The following is a 19143-nucleotide window of genomic DNA, read 5'->3' on the forward strand; positions in this document are numbered from 1 at the left end:
AAATGTGCTACCGTTTTAAACCTACAGGTGATGAAAAGAAATTTACAGCAGACTCACTACTGATTCGAACATAAAACACTCACAAAATAAAACCTACATCAGTAGCAGATCAAGAAATAAAGCACATTTGTCCAGTAAGCTCTTTACCGCTAGCAATCTTGGGTTTTCATTTTTTCATCTTTGGTTTCATGCATACGTACACCAATAGAATCCTGATTGGTTATTGCCTCTCATCTCATTGGGACAGTAAGAGAAAGAAAATCCAGAGCAACAAGACAAGTAACATGAGGAACAAATGTCAATGCAAGTAAAGCAGGCCATTGAGAGCCTGAAAATGCACAACACATTGAGGTTTGTTAAAATAAAAGGTTGTAGTTGTAGATTTGAATGCCAGTAGCTTAGCTATACTGGCAATGCCTCTTATCCATCTTGTATATGAGAGAAATGCTTTCTTGACACTGAGGTAGTGGTGGTGTCAAGTCCATCAGCAGTTAGCTATATAGGGAAAGGACAACTGCTGTTGTGGAGACCTCGGACATAGTGGTTTTGTTTTTGTCATCTAATCTTTCTCTTTATATATTTTTAGTCCTACGGAACTGTAAAGATGAGATCAATGTACAGAATTCACCCCCAATTCCCAAACCAGAAGAGGCATGTAAAACAAATTATACTTTCACTTGTCAAAGCATATTGTATTGCTTTTAAAAATATAATAATTTTATACATCTAATGGCTATTTTCCAACATTCCTTCAAAAAAAAAAAAAACGCACACAAAATAACAAAGAAAAGTAAATTTGATTGTTGGCCTTAAATATGAAATCAATGAATTTTCTAGTGACTTTTTAAAAGTCTTATAATAACGCAATACAAATAATAGAATACAAATACAACAGATGATCACCTTTTAAGACAGGCATTTATTTTGACAGGGTACAATTGCACCACACAGATAAATTAACTGGCAAAATGTATGCTCTCTCAATGCTTGTTAAATTGTGAAAAATAAATACTGCGTCTATTGTCTAGTGTTATCATTTTTTTCTTCCAGTAACAATCCACAGGTATATAGATATATATTTATAAAAATAATTTTTAAAAACTCAAGATAATCACCTCACTTCAGACAAGAGCCAGACACACCCATGACAAAATAAGAAGAAACAAACTGGGTGGTTAACATTGACATCAGTTTTTAAAGAACTCTCTCAAGACAATTTCAAGGACTAACAGTCCCTGATTTCACTCAGATTCCCTCATAAAGCAAGCACTTTGGTGAGAATGGTGGTAAGACAGGAGTTAGTTAGGCCATGATTAAGAACAATAATAAAACACCTGCACGTACAAACATCCCTTCATTTTGCAGTTTTATGTCTTCAGATTATACAAGATACATATATGACCATTGGTGCTTGCTCTTTTAAACAGTGAGAAAAGATTTGACAAGCCATCTCAAAGAAGCATCACTGAAAGTTCCAAGAGGAGACATTACGGCATGCAACAAACAAGACAATTAAAAATGCATGGCAAAAGCAAGATCACGCCTGCGTGATTTTTTTTCTTAACCTTTTTCACTTTTTTTCCTTCAGTGCTCTAACCATATTGATAATGAAACGCTTTTACATTTTATATGACATCAATATTACAATTTAGCAAATGGCAAGTGGTTGATTCCACATTGTTGAGTAAAAGAATTTGTTTTTAGTCTTTCAACATACAACCAGGTCCACAGTATCTAGTATTTGCTTTTGTAAACTCATCAATTAATTAAATCTGCCATATATAATTGCTGCTTTTTTCCAATATACTGACAACAATTACATTTGTAAAAATGTATGGTTTGCTGTGTGTGGAAAAAAAATGTATTCTGTATGATTATCATTATTTATTGCTAATGGAAGACACATGCCTTCATATGCTGTTCTTTGTGTTTTTTTTTACTTGAATGCTTCACATTAACATTAAAATCGTTGTTTATCATTTACTAGGCAGCACTCAATCTAAGGAATAAAGGATGTGGCACCATTAAAAAAAAAACCTTCAATTTGCTTAGTTTAGCATCTGATTTTTCCCCTTTTTTTGTTTTGATGGTATACTGTAGTCAAAAAGAAAATAATTTTACGGTCATAATCACGCTTTTAAATAAAGGGAAATTTTTGAATGGTTTAGGTTATTACAACACATTCACTTCATCAATTCTGAATAATATTTCTAAAGGCAAAATCTTATTTTTTACATGCGGAACATGATGGGAAAAAAATCTAAAAGAAAACTGGGATCTTTAAAAAACATTTTAGTTGCAGCAATCTTGTCTTTAACAGCCTGGCAATAGGGAAATGGAAAAAGGTTTAAGGAAAATGGTCTTATTGCATTGTCTAAATGCCTTCAACTATTATATACAAATTACACAAGGTATCAAACTGTTTTAGTAAGTGCAATGCAGGGCTGATTTTAACTACACCTTTGTGCAAATTCCACCCAATGCATTAGTGTTAATGTTCATACTCCAATACCCCTTTAGTATCCTACTTGAGCATTTACATCAGTGACAACCCAAGATCCATCAAAAGAGCTTCAGAACTCGTAAGCCCTTCATAAAATGGTCAAAATAATTTCTTACACGTTTTTACCAACAACTATGGTTTATAGACAATGATGAGGAAAGATTCTGACATTTACTTAAAGCTGCATTTTAAAACCTAACATAGCTCATGTGATGTTCTCTAAAAGCACTGCAGCACACTTAACATTAGATGCCAGGCTATGGGTGTTTCCATTGCATTTTGCCTTCCTGTTAAATTACTGTCACTGCACAGATCATGAAACCTTTTTTTAATTTAAAAAAAAAGCCCTGAGTTGGACTGAATTTATGTTGTGTTATAAAATGCTTTCTGTGAAGAGTGTTTTCATAATAAAGTCCAGATTCTCTTTTAATCAGGGCTGGTAAAAATATCCATAAATTACATTAAATAAATAAATCATAATGTTTTATGTCAAATGTTTCACATTCAAACACCTGGGACTCTTATGATTTAGATCAGGCATGTGTTGGAGAGAATTCTTTAAGTGCTCATATTGACCATCTTTATAAAAGGACAATAGAAATCTTGGCACTTAATAGTGAATAGAAGCTTAGACAAAAAATATAGGAGTATTGAAATGGGAAGAAAAGGTTAATTGCCAAGCTAATATTCAAGGATATGAATATGGGCCTGACAAGCTGATGATGCAGCAGAGGACAAGTGTACAGGAATGTAGAGCGCATACACACCACAGTTAATGCAGAAACAGCATTAACCTACTGTGCTCCATCATGATTTGTTTTAAATGAACGTGACAACTTCACACTACCTGCTCTTTGGCCAAAGTTAAGAACTTTTTTTTTTTTTTTTTTAAATCAGATAGTTTGAGTACATTAGTAATTTAAAATTGGATAATTGAAGAACTCAAGTCATGCTGTAAACTGTTGAAATTGTGTTGAAGGTGTGAGGTCAGTTTTTACTGATGAGTAACTAATTGGAGTGTGAGAAAACTGTGCAGAGAAGCACTGTTTGACAAAGATCCCCGTTACCCAGCTAACTTTGCATTCATGAACATGCCTGTGCTTTGCAGTGTCAAACCTATTATCCCATGAACCATGTTTATGCATTCTTAAGCTCAATCTTAATCTTTGTATGTTTTTTGCTTTAGCACTCCAAGCTTTTTCATCATCTGTTACGTTATCCAGCTACTAGCAACAGGCCTTGTTTGAAAACACAAAATAATTCCTCTGCAGCTGGAGAAATGCTGTATGCAGTTTGCGGTGTGGAAGTGGGAAATAATTACCATTAAGTTGCACTGGGCTATTTAATGGTGCATTTTTATCACAACAGTAAATAAAATTACTAACATGCAAAAAAAAAAGAACGCCTTAAATGAAAAAGACACTGACAAAAAAAATCCTGAATTGTAATTAGCACCAGTATTTTTGTTCACATCCTAAACATTTGCAGAGTCACATTCAAAGCTGAACACTAAAGATGAGGAACAAACATATGAGATCAGAGAATTAAGGACAATTATTTTCATAAAAAATATGAAAATAACTTCTACAACTACAGTGAGCTGTGTAGATCTTGGAAGAATTCTTAAGAAACTGCAGTGAAATGTGAATATGTTCAGTCAGCGCACACACCCATTACCCAGTGCCGATAACATTTACAGGCAATGCACTGGAGGACATATTGTATATTCTTAACTCAATGTATGTACAAGAGAAAGAAAGGCAGCCCTTTGTAAGTGAGAATAATTTTTTTCCCACTTTTTTGTGAAGCACTATTTTAAGATGCAGACAGGTTAAACTCAGCCAATGAGTTAATCACTGTGCCTGAGTTAATCACGGTGCGCGCACACACACACAGACACACGTACACAATTATTTCATTCTTTCCATTACATGCATACACAGACACGCATAGACCCACAGACGACCAGAAAGTAAAAGAACCCAGCTGCACCTGCAGCTAGGAGCCTTTAAATCTAAGGTTACAAAAAGAGTGCTCAGGGAATAAATGGCATTAACACAGAAGAATGCCACCCAAGAAAACCAAACCTGCCATCCTCTGTCCAGAACTTTCCAGTGCTTTCCAGAGCCCCAAGCAAGACAGGAGTCCCTCTGCTTACTCACACTGTGGAAAAGTTCTTTCTGTCCTGCTTCTTCTACTACTTCCGTAAACCCCAAGATCCATAATGGCAACTTCCTCTTGCTTTTTCAGACAAATTTCCACATGGATGTGGCAACTTCTGAGGAACACAGTTCCAAAGATGAATGGGGAGTAGACAAAAGAAATGCAAACCATTTTTGACCCTTTCTTCTCTTCCAGAGTATCCTACAAGTGCCCCAAGGGTCAAAGAGCAGTGAGGCCAAAGTTACAGCGACAGTACATCATGCCGCTAGAGTCCAGCCAGCTGTCCGAGATGGGGTCATAGCGCTGTACTGTGTTCAGGTATGAAGACCCCGAATGACCACCCACCACATAGAGGTAGTTGTCTACTACAGCAGAGCCGACCCCTGTGTAAAGTCGACCACGGGATATAAAAAGACCACATTAAAAACCTTGCTTATGATCTGGTGCTTAATTACATGCAAACAATTTGACCAAAGAGAACACATTAATATAATTTTATCATGAAAGTGTGTTTCATTTAAAATAAAACAACTCCAATATGTCAGTCAATGTTTTTTGCCATCTTTCAACACATTTCTTAGTAAAGCAGGAAATGCTATCCCCTCCTGGGACCAATGTACAGCTTGATCTTATAGCTAAACGAAAAGCAGCGGTGTTGCAGATTTCAGCGTCCTTGGACAATAATATTAAATGCAGCACAATAATTTTCATTTGAATGAGATTTGTAAGGAGGCTCTTTAAATCACTAAGCACCATGTACAGCCTGGAGAGGTCAGTATGATTTACACATCATGACACTCCCAACACAGCCAGTCTTGACTTTAATGTCAAGGCAATACATATCAGCCTTCTGTGTTTTTTACACTTTACCTGTTCGAGGTTCATTCATGGGTCGACATGCTGTCCACTGGTTCTGGTGGGGGTCATATCTTTCGATGCTGGATAGATGTGATACACCATTGTGTCCACCAACAACGAATATGAACCCTAACATGACTCCCACGCCAAAGTTTATCCTTTTGTTGGCCATGGGTGCTACCATTTCCCAGGCATCTTTGCTGGGGTCATAGCGTTCCACGCTGTAAAGAAAACATATATTAAGGACTTTGGGACCTTTAATGCATTTTGGTGAGAACCATTTCTGTTTTGAGCCATTTGCCATTTACCATGATATGTAGATCGTTTTAACAAAATTATTTCTTGTACATTGTCTTCACCATTGCAATATTTGTGTACTGTAGCAGTATTTCTAAACACATGAGAAAAGCAAAAAACAAACACACACCTATGCATGCTGCTTTCACAGTATTATAAATGCACACCCACTTCGAATCAGTCTGGCATCATGAAAATTATAAAACCATGACAACACCTCTTGAGACTGTCCTCTTGTCCTCTCAGAGCAACTCCAGCACACTGAAATGTGAGAGGCAATTCCAATCCTGCAGAAATAGTGTTCCCTATTGCAGCACATCCCATAAGGGAAATATTTGCCAAGGAGACAGAATAACAACAAAACAACTCTCTGGTGCCCCAGGTTGGAGACACAGAGAGCAAGTTTTGAGGGTGCCTCTCCCAAACAGGTGTGAAATTGGTCGTACAACAGTAGAACATTACTACTTTTCTCAATGTAACAGTTTTTGCAGTATGGTGTGGCTCATGTGGCATCAGATCAAATATAGAAGCAACCTAATCACAATGGGTGAGTCCTAGGGCTGCACAATATAGACAACAAAAATACTACTTATTGTGTGTGTGTGTGTGTGTGTATAAAATATAAATATATATATATATATATATATATATATATATATATATATATATATATATATATATATATGAGATATAACACTGAAATTGCAATATGTCCTGCAGTATATTAGCACACATGAATGATTGATATGACATTGTTACAATTGGCTTGGCTGAAAATTATTTATTTATTGGATCATGTAAATGCTGTGGGTCATTAAAACAATCATAGATCACTTATCTGGAAAGTGTGAGATGCATCAAAAAATTCACATATGCCACAAAATGTTTGAGGGCTTATTTGCACATTGATGCCTTCTCTGCTAATCACTATAAACAGTACTTTATATTGGCCAATAAAGGCCAATAATGCAATAAAAATAATATATTGTGAAGGGCTGTCCTGAAAACCATTCTTTAGGCTTTGAAGCTTTGACCTTATTTCAGCTGTGAATATCCAGAGCTTCAGCTCAGCTTGGCCCAGCCCAGCATAGTGCATCGCATTTTGGCCCAGAAAGTTGGGGACTGGGTTAGGCATAAGCATGACAGGGGAGGATTCAGCCAGACATTTCTCTTGGCTAAAAATGACTTTTCACTGTCAGTAGCTATGCTTCTATGCAACAATGTTCTCCAATCCATTTGAATTCATTTCAATTACAGATTAAAACTGAGGTGTTTATATGATCACTTTTCTCAACAATCTGATGAAAATCTCAGTTTATATGTACGATACATATAATCCAATCCAATATGACTCGCATGTGTAGAATACCACTGTGTACACGTTACCATGACAACGAGCTTCAGCCTCGCTAGCTATAGTGCCTAAGTGTACATTTGGTGTTCGTTTGTTTAATTGCGTTTAGCATTCTTGTTCTTAGCTTTGTAGTATGTCGATTTTAGAAACTTCCACGTTTCATTTGTTCAAATACTTGTCAGAACAACTCGTTGAGTGCTTTATGGTCGTCCATCCTGCTATTTTTAAGTCTTTCAAAGACCGCAGCATCAACCTTTTTTAAACCGGTTTTTCGCACCCGCCATCTTGAAATGTGTTAAATTCCGCTGACTCAAAGATTATACGCCGAATGTGTTTAAACTTTCCGATGGGTAATGTAATCAAATCCTGGTGTTTACGTGGTCATTATTCTTATATTTAATGGATTATTCAAAGGCTTGCCATACTCGTTCAATCGAATACATGAGCTGTATACATGAACGTAGTCTATTCCGACTAAGCTATTAGTCGTGTATTATTAACGGATTATCAGGCTGCATGTAAACGTGGCTAATGAATGTTAACACGTGAACTGATGCCGTTACGGTGCCTCGTAGTCTTGGCTAACTAGCTAAATGTCTCCACTGTGAAACAAAGCTGGTGATCATATAAAAGTAAATGGTTTGGTCGAATGATTGATGCTTCCTTCTCCACCTCCCTTAGATAACATTACTGGAAAAAAATGTTTTCAAATAAATTCAGATACAAAGGGTTTCTCTTCTTAAAACAGCGGTGCACTTAATTACCACAGGTAAAGGTGTTACCATTGACGAACATTATTCTCAACTCTAGAGTAAAAACACTTCATGGCTAGATTCAAACCTTTGGAGATTTGATCCCTGAATAATAAAAAGCCCCAGTGACGCACCTGGAACAAACTCTAAAAAAATAGAACAAGGTAACGCTAGCACAACTATAATAATAGCAGCACACGATTCAATAAATGCGCAACTTCAAATACAAAGCTGAGCCATTTGGCATTTTGACTTTCTTTTAACGCGGCCAACATGAACTCAAGACGTTATAAGTGAGCGGGATGTCAGGGGCCTGAATTTAGATGGCATATATTTACACATTTTAACAGTGCAATTAAAATGTTTATGCATATATAGTGCAAGAATAAAAAAGACAAGTGTCCTAATGTCAGAATCAAAAACAAATACAGAACAGAATTAAAAACATATCTGACTAATTGGGTCCAGTTGTAATATTGTGAAATCCTATTACATTTATTTGCTTTTGAGACAAACTTTGAGATAATTTCACAAATATCTGCACTATCCACTCCTGTCTGGAGCTCTCCTACTCTGGCTCTGCTCTCTACCTGCCACTGGTGCTCCCTGCACCGATGTTTCTTAATTATACTATGGCTGTCATTGAGATATATACAAAATAATATATAGGCAGTAATTTTCCCTGTATGTATTTTAAATCTTGCATATTGCATATTCTTGCATATATGCATCTTGCATATTGCAGAACTTCACTGTTCCTCCAAGTTTCCCCAAGAATCCTATTACCTCCAGTGTTTCCCTTTGCTTCACCTGTCACTTGTTTACCCATGTGAGTAGGGATATGCTTGCAATAACCCTGTTTTCCTGTGTGTTTCACCATTTTGCCTGTACTGACCACAGATCTTTAAAAATCTTTTAAAAATGAATGAGCTAAACTACTTGCATTTGCATCCAGCTGCTTCAGGCTTCCATTACAGTACATTTTATACTGCTGAATAGTATCCTTGCACAAGGCCTTAAAAACACTACAGCTGACATGAGTCCATAACAGTGCAGCCTTTTTTGTACATACATATAACACCATACAACTGTCCTGAAACTCCTGAACCCTTCACTTTGTCCTGCTAGCTTTCACTTTTCTGAGCACATAAAACAGCTAAAGAGCATTATGGCCCTAACTCCATGTTTAGACCCATTTGTAAGTGTTACTGCAGGATCTCAGACAATTCTCTGCAGGCTGCATGACTTAAATTCTAGGACTAAGCCTCTTTTCAAGTTCCCCTTTTCTTTGAAAATTCCCTTAAGCATGTCTGTTAGATGATGTAAAAAAGCCAACCTGGCTGCACTTCCTAAATGTCATCATTAAATGGTTCATAGCATCTAAAGTTAAATTACCTCTATAAAATTCCAATTATTACTCTACCAAGCTGTAGGGAATCAAAATGCTGTATTGTTGAGTAACTTCAAATACTGCTGTGCACAGGGTGCATGTATGTGATCGTTCTCCATTTCTTTTTATAGGGTCATGATGCCGAGAGAAGTCCACAACATTTGCTAATGCAAAATGTAAACTGTTGTACACAATATATGAACTATAATAAGTTCCACTTAAACTCCTTAACTCCACAAACTCCTTATTTTTCTGAAAGCATCTTCTGGCATTCTGCTAGTATTTAAAAAGTTTCATACTTATATGAGGATTTTATTACCTTATCATCAAATTTTAAACAAACTGTGCTATAATGATTACATTAAAAAAAAACAAAAAAAACGTATACCTGCCTTACCTGTTCATATGGGCAGGGCCGTAGCCTCCGATGGCATAAATCATACCATCTAGCACAGCAGTGGCAAAGCAACTGCGCGATTTGGTCATAGGTGCCACAGGCTGCCACTCTTTTAGTTTAGGCACATACTTCTCCACTGACTGGAGGTAGTACTGGCCATCGTAGCCCCCGAGTGCATAAAGCTCGCCGGCCAGCACCACGACCCCCAGGGTGCTCCTGCACTCCGCCATCCGTTCCACTGAGGACCAGGTGTTACTGTCTGGGTCCCACTTCTCCACGGTGCTCTCGTGGCGCCGGTAGCTGATACCTTGCCGCATGTGTGTGGCGATGCCACCCACCACGTACACCTTCTGGTCCAGCACAACTACTCCAAACTCACAGCGGGGCACGCTGAGCGGGGCCAGCCCAATCCATGAGTCTGTCTGAGGGAAGTACATCTCCGTACTGCCAAAGAGAGAGGAACAGTACACAAGTACATTTTAACAAATGCTAACATTAAAAAAATAAATAAATAAATATAATAATAATAGTTGTGGGCAATATCCTATTCAATTGCCTAAGTTGGCAAAATGGAACAATGCAGTGTAAGATAATGAACTACAAGAGTAATAGTAATGGCTCAATGATTCAATCAACTGGTATGGAAACACTTTAGCCCAAGGTCTGGATGAGTGGTCACATTTGTAACTTTGCACAGAACATAGGGTAATTTAAAGAGCGAGAGCGAGAGAGAGAGAGAGAGAGAGAGAGAGAGAGAGAGAGAATCTTCAGGACCTGTTTAATTTGATCTATTATTGTCATAGTAGTGACACTGTCCTGGTCACACTCTGAATTTGGTTCTCTCAAACGTGCTTAGCCTCTGTTAAATCTGACAAAGCTACATCCTTATCTTGTGTGTTCTTTCACATGTTGGCCTCACTAGAACTCAAGACCAGATGTGTCAGTTTTAAGTAGAAGTAGCTATATAACAGCATGTAAACCATCCGAGTCTGTTGATGCTCTACTGGACAGCTCAAAAATTATCAGTTGTTATGGGTGAGATTGCTCCAGTTAAAATTAAAATGATTTCATGACAACAGAAAGCAGCATGGACAAATTTTACACTAGTTCAAATCCAAAAGAGAGAATGCAAGAAGGCTGAAGGCAGATGATATAAAATAAAACATCTGATTCACCAACAAACCTTTAAGGTTTGAACAATTAGAATAAAATAACCTAGACGATCCTTTTTCTCTAGCATCAACGTTAACAACAATAGCAAGATAGTTTGACTTCACCCATGGTGAAGAGTAACAAATTTACAAACACAAATGGCCCTTGAATTAGTATCAGATGAACGATGTAATGAGTTTGCATTCTTTTTTAACACAAAAATCCACAATATCAGACAAGCCAAGCCATTAGTACATTTACATCCACCAATGAGATCTCTCCATTACCCCATGGTTAAAATGTCCCTGTTTAGTGCTATTATTTATGAAATTTTAATACAGTGAGTTACCTCAAATCATCTGCTTGTAGCCTCAACACTTTCCCACCCAGCTTCTTAAGGAATGTCTTTCACTAAATAGCAGCCGACATACTTCACATAGTAAACACCTCACTCTTGTTGGGCATTTTTCAGAACTGTTGAAACTGCAGTTGCGAAACCTCTCTTTAAAAAAAAGAAAGATCTGGAAGCAACTCTGTTACATAATGACAGGTGTATTTCAAGTCTACCGTTCATTGAGAAAAATCAGTGAAAATGGGACTCCCACAAAAGACAAACAGCTTCAGTTGATTCAAAATGCAGCTGACAGTTCGCATTAGGAACTAGCAAAAGAAGGGAACACATCATTCCCATTCTTAAATCCTTACGCTGGCTACCAGAGTTGACTAAGGTTTTATTACTGGACTATAAATAGATCGTTAGTGCAGGGCCAGCTTATCTATCTGATAATGCTACAATGTTATGAGCAGAGTAGAACTCTTAGATTATATGAATTAGTCAATGAAAAGACTAAGCATGGACTAAGCACAGAGAGGTAGCGTTTAGCCATTATGTGGTTTTTAAATGGAACCAGTTGTCAAAGAATAGTGATCCCTGACCCTGACGCTAGATATTTTTCAAACTAAAAACAAACAAACAAACATTTTTATTTGAGCAGGCTTTTGGCTCACATTAAACACTGTTCCCTTAGATCCTGTAGCAATACACTTAACTTTTAAGCACTACAGTGCCCTTTCATTTAATTATTTTATCCCACCACCTTGGGTTTGATTTTATGCACTTTATATATTTAATTAAAATCATACTCATTTTAAATAAAGCTTTATCTCCTTGTTTAATTTGTCAATTTCTTTCCTTAAAATAATGTTAGTTTGTGTTCTATTTAAATTAATTGTAATAAATTATTTTCATAATGGTTTTTTGCAGCAAAATTCTTCTTCTTCTTCTTCTTCTATATAAAGCACTTTGAATTGCCACTGTGTATGAAACATGCTCTAAAAATAAACTTGTCTTGCCTTACCTTAAAATGATATTAGGCCTAAATCAGAAATACCTGTATCTTTAGGGACCAATTTTTTTTTCATAAATTTATGTCACAGATCATAAATAAGTGCATTAGCCATTTGCATGAATCCATGTCTGTGAATTACTGCATAAAGCAGCTTCAGCTACTGCTGAGGTCAACAGTTTGACAGCATGAGAGAAAATTGCTTAATTAAATTTATAAGAAGTATAATTAATGCACAAAAACAAGATCCACACACACACACACACACACACACACACACACACACACACACACACACACACACACACACACACACGGAAAGTATTCACACCGCTTCACTTTTTACACATTTTGTTATGTTACTTACTCCAAAATGGATTAAATTCATTTTCCCCTCAAAATTCTACACACAATACCCCATAACGACAAAGTGAAAAGTTTGTTTGGAATTTTTGCAAATTTGTTAAAAATAAAAAAAACCCAAAAACAACAAATCACTTATACATAAGTATTTATAGCCTTTGCCATGACACTCAAAACTGAGCTCAGGTGCATCCTGTTTCCACTGATCATCCTTCAGTTGTTTCGGCAACTTGATTGGAGTCTACCTGTGGTAAATCCAGTTGATTGGACATAATTTGGAAAGGCACACACCTGTCTACATAAGGTCCCATAGTTGACAGTACATGTCAGAGCACAAACCAAGCCAAGAAGTCCAAGGAATTGTCTGTAGATTTCTGAGACAGGATTGCATCGAGGCACAGATCGGTGGAAAATTTCTGCAGCATTGAAGGTCCCAATCAGCAATGAGGAAGAAGTGTGGAACTACCAGGACTCTTCCTAGAGCTGGCTGCCCAGCCAATCTGAGTGATCAGGGTAGAAGGGTTTTAGTCCGGGAGGGGACCAAGAACTCAAGGGTCACTCTGACAGAGCTTCAGCATTGCTCTGTGGAGAGAGGAGAACATTCCAGAAGGACAACCATTTCTGCAACATTCCACCAATCAGGCCTGAATGGTAGAGTGGCCAGACAGAAGCCACTCTTCAGTAAAAGGCACAAGACAGCCTGCTTAGAGTTTGCCAAAAGGCACCTGAAGGACTCTCAGACCATGAGAAACAAAATTATCTGGTCTGATGAAACAGAGATTGAACTCTTTGGCCTGAATGCCAAGTGTCATGTCTGGAGGAAACCAGGCCCCGCTCATCACCTGGCCAATACCATCCCTACAGTGAAGCATGGTGGTGGCAGCATCATGCTATGGGGTTGTTTTTCGGCAGCAGGAACTGGGAGACTAGTCAGGGTCGAGGGAAAGATGAATGCAGCAATGTAGAGACATCCTTGAAGAAAACCTGCTACAGAGTGCTCTGGACCTCAGACTGAGGCAAAGGTTCATCTTCCAACAGGACAACGACCCTAAGCACAAAGCTAAGATAATAAAGGAGTGGCTTCAGGACAACTCTGTGAATGTTCCTGAGTGGCCCAGCCAGAGCCCAGACTTGAACCCGATTGAACATCTCTGGAGATATCTGAAAATGGCTGTGCCTTGACGCTCCCCATCCAACCTGATGGAGCTTGAGAGGTTCTGCAAAGAAGAATGGGAGAAACTGCCCAAAAATAGGTGTGCCAAGCTTGTAGCATCATACTCAAAAAGACTTGAGGCTGTAATTGCTGACATAGGTACTTCAAAGTATTGAACAAAGGCTGTAAATACTTATGTACATGTGATTGTTTTTTTTTTTCAATTTTTATTTTTATTTTTTTATTTTATTTTTTTTTTTGCAATTATTAATTCACTGAAACACTGCATATTGTCTTCAAACTAACTGCTTCTTATTCAAACAGGAATTATGCCTGGGAATTTTCAGGGGTAGTGTTAATGTATGAAGTACTTTCAGGGATCATTTTATTTATATGCTGATAACTGCAAACTAGGCCCACTGGCTCCGCTCTTACCTTTCCAAAGTGGCAAAGAGTCCAGCCTTGCCCCCAACTGCAAGAAGGACCTTGGGTGCACAGCGTGGTCTGGTGGACAGCACCGTCTGGTAAGATAGCCGGTGTTCAGGCATGAAGTGGTATTTCAGGGCCTCATTCAGAAGGTGCTTGCAGGCGTGGTCATCCCGGACTAGGTGATTTGCCTCGTACAGGCGGGTCAGAAACTTCACGCTGAGAAGCGGCAGACGCACGCAGTGCAGTAGCTGAGCCAAGTACTGTTGTCGCTCTGTCACATCATACTTAATCCACGATTCCAGAGCATAAAAGACCGTCTCCTCTGTGATCACATTCAGGCAGTCATTGGACACTATTTCATCCAGCTCCTCTCTCGTCAGCTCAAAGAACTCCTCTGTCTGACAAACCTCCTCAAAGTTCTGACAAATAAACTTAGTGGCGGCCAGGCAGAGGTCGTGGCATCCGTACATTTCAGCAAAGCGGGAGATACCGATGCAGTTCCCAGCATCAAGCTGGCTCTCAAGGAAGCTGCAGCACTCTTTTAGCACCAGTTTGACCTGGAGGAGGTTGGCGGCTGGAAGAAGAGACTCCACTGTTTCTTGCGAAATGAAAACTGTTCCTGTGTAGGCATATTCCACAATGGCCTGAAAAAGGAGTAGAAATAAGACAATGTTTAAGAATGAATAGTTTGTCTAGTCATCTTATTTTGGACATAAGGCCTACTATTCATTCTTAAAGACTAGCTTTGAAAAGACTGCACTGGGCAGTATTAATCCACTTTTGTAACCTGAAAACAGTAGACAAAACCAAACTCTGAATCACCTGTAGCGCAGTTTCATCGATGCATTGGAACTCAACTTCTGATGTCTCCTTCTCTGATAGATTGCCTGTGAACATGGCCTTGAAGTAGGGGCTGATGCTGGCCAGCACTACTTTGTGGGCATGGATCTTGGCATCGCCCACCCGCAGCACAATGTCACACAGCTCACGCTGTTGCCGCAACAGCTGGAGGCCTTGCAGCAACTGCTCAGAGTGGGGCCGCGTCAGACTGGCAAGCATATAGGACTGAGCCTGCTGGTCCATCTTTCAGGGGAAAAAGAGAGTATTGTTTGATTAATTGCACTATTATTTAATTAATCTTACTATTATTTATATACTGTTATTTATTAAACCTTACAAATTGGTCATATTCATTTTGCACATGAATGATTAACGCACTAATAGTAGCACAGTTATTACATGTAGCATCTTAACTATTGGTTCACAGCAATGCTTTACATGGAGTTGTAGACATTATTTGTAAACTAGACTGGTTTAAGCGAAACTTGTGGGATAGTGTTTGCATGTGCCTCCATGCAGATCATTGTGTCAATCTGCTCAATGGCAAGCATTCAGCGACTGTCCAGGTTCATTAAAAGGACTGGTGCTGTAGGTACAGGGTGTCTGAAATGAGTGTAATGGACATTATGCTGCCTGAATTAAATGTTATAAAAATAAACTACTACAGCTAAATTAATGTTAGCATTTATACTGCAATAAATCCATGTTATTTAAACATTAACATTTTAATCAAATGCTATTCATGTTTACAATTATAAGAAATTATTTATTACAGAATTTATAGCATACTAAACAACAGAAACTGAAAATAACTTGCTCCTGTAATGTGAAACAATAAGATCTAGTCTAACTGTATATGTAAAAAACAAAAACTGAAATTGTGTTTTAGCAAGCTACTCTGAAATTAATTGTTCAATTATACAATAAAAGCTTAGAAAGCAAGGATCAGGCTACTGTTTTTTTTGTTGTTGTTGTTTTAATCAACTAATTTCCTTTTTTTTTCCCCCGTCAAACATTAATGGACAAAAGAACCTGCTTCTTACTCTCTGCTTTAGAAATTAAACAGCCTACTGATCAGTTTTCAGACTGGCTGGTATCTTTGATTTATGTAGATAATTAAAAGCATCAAGTGAACATTCTCTTCATTTGTAAACCATTATCCCTAGTATTTTGCAGTGTCCGCAACCCCCTATCATAAGCATGACAGACAGTTGAGACAGATATTAAGCAAATTGTATTTTGATGTGATTCTACTTTAAGCAACATTTCACTTAAATAAATTGTTTTTGGATGTGATTCCACTTTAATCAACATTTCAGTAAAACCAACAGGTACATGGCAAAAAAACAAAATATGCTGATAGTTTTATGATAATTTTATTTAAATTGAACTGCTGTGTAAGTCATACTTCATGAGTAATATATACCTATCCTCATTCTGTAATGGCTATGTTTAATCATTCTTCTATAGAAATGAGAAGCAAAGGCAAGCTCTTTCTGATGACCCAATTCAATTTACTTTCCCCAAAATTAAATGCCTTTCAGATGCAGTCCACTTTTGGGTTTCATTAAGCATAAGTCAATGCACACTATCCTGAAATAAACATTCAGAAAGTATACCAATGTCTTTTTACCCAAAGAAACCTAAAACATTTGTGAACATGGCAGTGCTGCTAGGAGGGTTGGTTAATATTCTGTCTGAATCTATGGAGGTTGATAATATTGGTACACTGCAGGTGTTACTTTCATTTGAGCATCAAAAGAGTTCTCAGTGTAGCCAAATGCACACTGCCTGATTAGACAATACAGGCTTTTGCCCATGGATACCGGTGTCATGGTGATATCCGTGTTGACTGAGCAGTTGCCAATGAAATCAGTGGAAGTCTCTAGGTTAGCTATCTTCTAACTTGCAGTAGTACAACTGAAACTCGCACATTAGCATCAAAATACTTTCTTTTTTTTGCTAGGTTCTCTCATATATTGACAAAATAGCTATGTCTTTTCTAAATACTTTATAGCTGACTTCTGTATAGATATTAACAAAAGCACCTGCAAAAGACTTCAGGAACTACAGATTATGGCTACACATGCAAAGATAAACGTGTTTGTAGCTACCAAGTTGTAACTTTCAATTAATTTAAGGTTCTTAAACATTCACATATTTTAGAAAGGATTTAGTTAGCCAACAACTTTAAAAACGACTAATACGTTAAAGTTAAATACAAGCGGAAATATCGTCCCTACTCGGTTAGAACGCATTGGCTTCTGATGAAACGTTAACACATTGAGTGAGCTGGCTAAAATAGCTAAGTAGCTAGCTAACAGTAATGTTTATTACCGCCGTAGCTAGGTTAGCTAGATAGAACCAAGTTAACGCGATTATACAGCAAGGAGACCATAAATAATTGTTAAGCTACCAGCACTTTAAGAAAACCATAAAAATTCAAAGTATCTTGCTAAAAACGTTTACTTCTTAGTTCTTTGCTCAACCTAGCTATTGACCTTTACAAAGCTAACTACCTATTTATCTATCTAATAATACTTAAGTCAAATGTTAAAAATCAGAAGGTCATTCACAGTAGCTGCTCATGGCCGAGATCAAATCACCTGTCCGAATCCTGATGATGCTAGCTAGGTAGCTAGCTAGACGGTTACCATTAGCTTGATGATATGCTAACGGCTCGCTATTGTGGTTAATGTTCGCAAGCTCGCTAGCTAACTACAGTTGCTGCTAAAAATAAACTTTGCCAGGATGTGCCCACTGTCTATGTAACGTTAGCAACAAACTAGTCCAGCGCGCTCTACTACAATCAAGCAGTGTGAAAATATTACGAAACTGATGTTAATTACCTGTATTCAACCTTTTGAATGTGCCAACGAGGTCTGATGTATTGCAGTAGCGGAGGTCAACACGGTAGTGACAGAAGCCTTGAGCGTTTGTCAGGAAAAACAAACACAAAAGAGGTTCTGTCTGCGTAACTTCCGGGAGAAGGGTGCACTAAATAGCACTCCAGATAAAAAAAACCCCAATCACATTACCATTTCAAAATGTGCATGTCACAAATGTCATTTTCCCTATATAGTATGTGTTTATAATTCAATTTGCTTTATACCACGCGTCTCTTTCTCTTTAATCTCTGTTCCACTACACAATAAGGTAGTGGTGTGATTAGTTGTGGTAGGCTGTAAGAGCTTCTTTGTGGATGTTGAGACAAGATTTGTTTTTGATATTGATCTTTTTCATGTATATGCAGTCTTTGGCATATGATAACTGCTGCTGGAAACTAGAATTGTAATATATTTCAATCGCCTAGCATATTTACATAACTGTTCTGTTAACTGAGTGGTACAATTTTTATCCTATACTGATTGCACATCAGACTGGAGCATATTTATGCTAGATTCCAGTTTGGCATGGCATGAATGAGAAAGCATGATTAGTCTATCCAACATGCTGTTTCATAAATTGTAGTGTGACAAAATGTGTGCATTTTTTAGTGAGGGCAGAAGTTAAACACACAGCCATGTTGCATGAGTTACACATCATTGTCACTAATAACTTGGGAATGGGCCATCAAAAAATCCAGCTAGAAGCAGCCCTGTTATCAAAAGCGTATTGATGAAAGACTAGAAAATAGCTAACACAAATACAACATGCACACTACAGTATAAATGGCAGTATATACATTTCACTGGGGATAAATATCAAGATGTAGATGTATACAATATGTAGAAGTAAATGAAACATTTTACAGTATACAATTCTATTTGCAAAATGAATTCAAATTTGTGACATGTAAGGTACAGTTTTGTAAACATGACAGTTCACTAGGCTGTGTGAATTGCTTCAGCAGTAATTACATTTCTAAGTTTTTCCTAATTCCTAATCACTATTTGCTCCTAAATGACTTCTTTCTTACTGATATTTTGATCTCATTGCTTATTTTGTTCTTGTTGTGCTGTCTGGTGTTGACCATTTAAGGACAGATACCTCCTTCAAGTCTTGATTCCTCTTGAGGATTCTTTGTTACACCCATAGTTTTACCTTGCCAATGTCACCTTTGGCTTGCTCAGTGGGGGTCCGGACTCTGACATCAGTAAAGCTGTTTTGTTACAATGAATGCAGCAAAAGGTGCTACAGAAATAA

General features: G+C 37.6%; 1 protein-coding gene across 1 annotated transcript; it reads right to left on the reverse strand.

The window, feature by feature from the left end:
• Positions 1-899: 899 nt before the first annotated feature.
• On the reverse strand, positions 900-18462 carry LOC113592350 (kelch-like protein 28). Its single transcript, XM_035532822.1, has 6 exons — positions 17847-18462; positions 14980-15240; positions 14164-14801; positions 9715-10158; positions 5537-5745; positions 900-5049 (listed from the first exon to the last, which is right to left on the reverse strand). Exons 2-6 carry the CDS (start codon positions 15238-15240, stop codon positions 4886-4888), a joined length of 1716 nt encoding a protein of 571 aa, XP_035388715.1. The 5' UTR covers positions 17847-18462; the 3' UTR covers positions 900-4885.
• Positions 18463-19143: the final 681 nt, after the last annotated feature.

Source organism: Electrophorus electricus, chromosome 13, assembly GCF_013358815.1.
Source record: "Electrophorus electricus isolate fEleEle1 chromosome 13, fEleEle1.pri, whole genome shotgun sequence".
Classification (NCBI taxonomy): Eukaryota; Metazoa; Chordata; class Actinopteri; order Gymnotiformes; family Gymnotidae; genus Electrophorus; species Electrophorus electricus.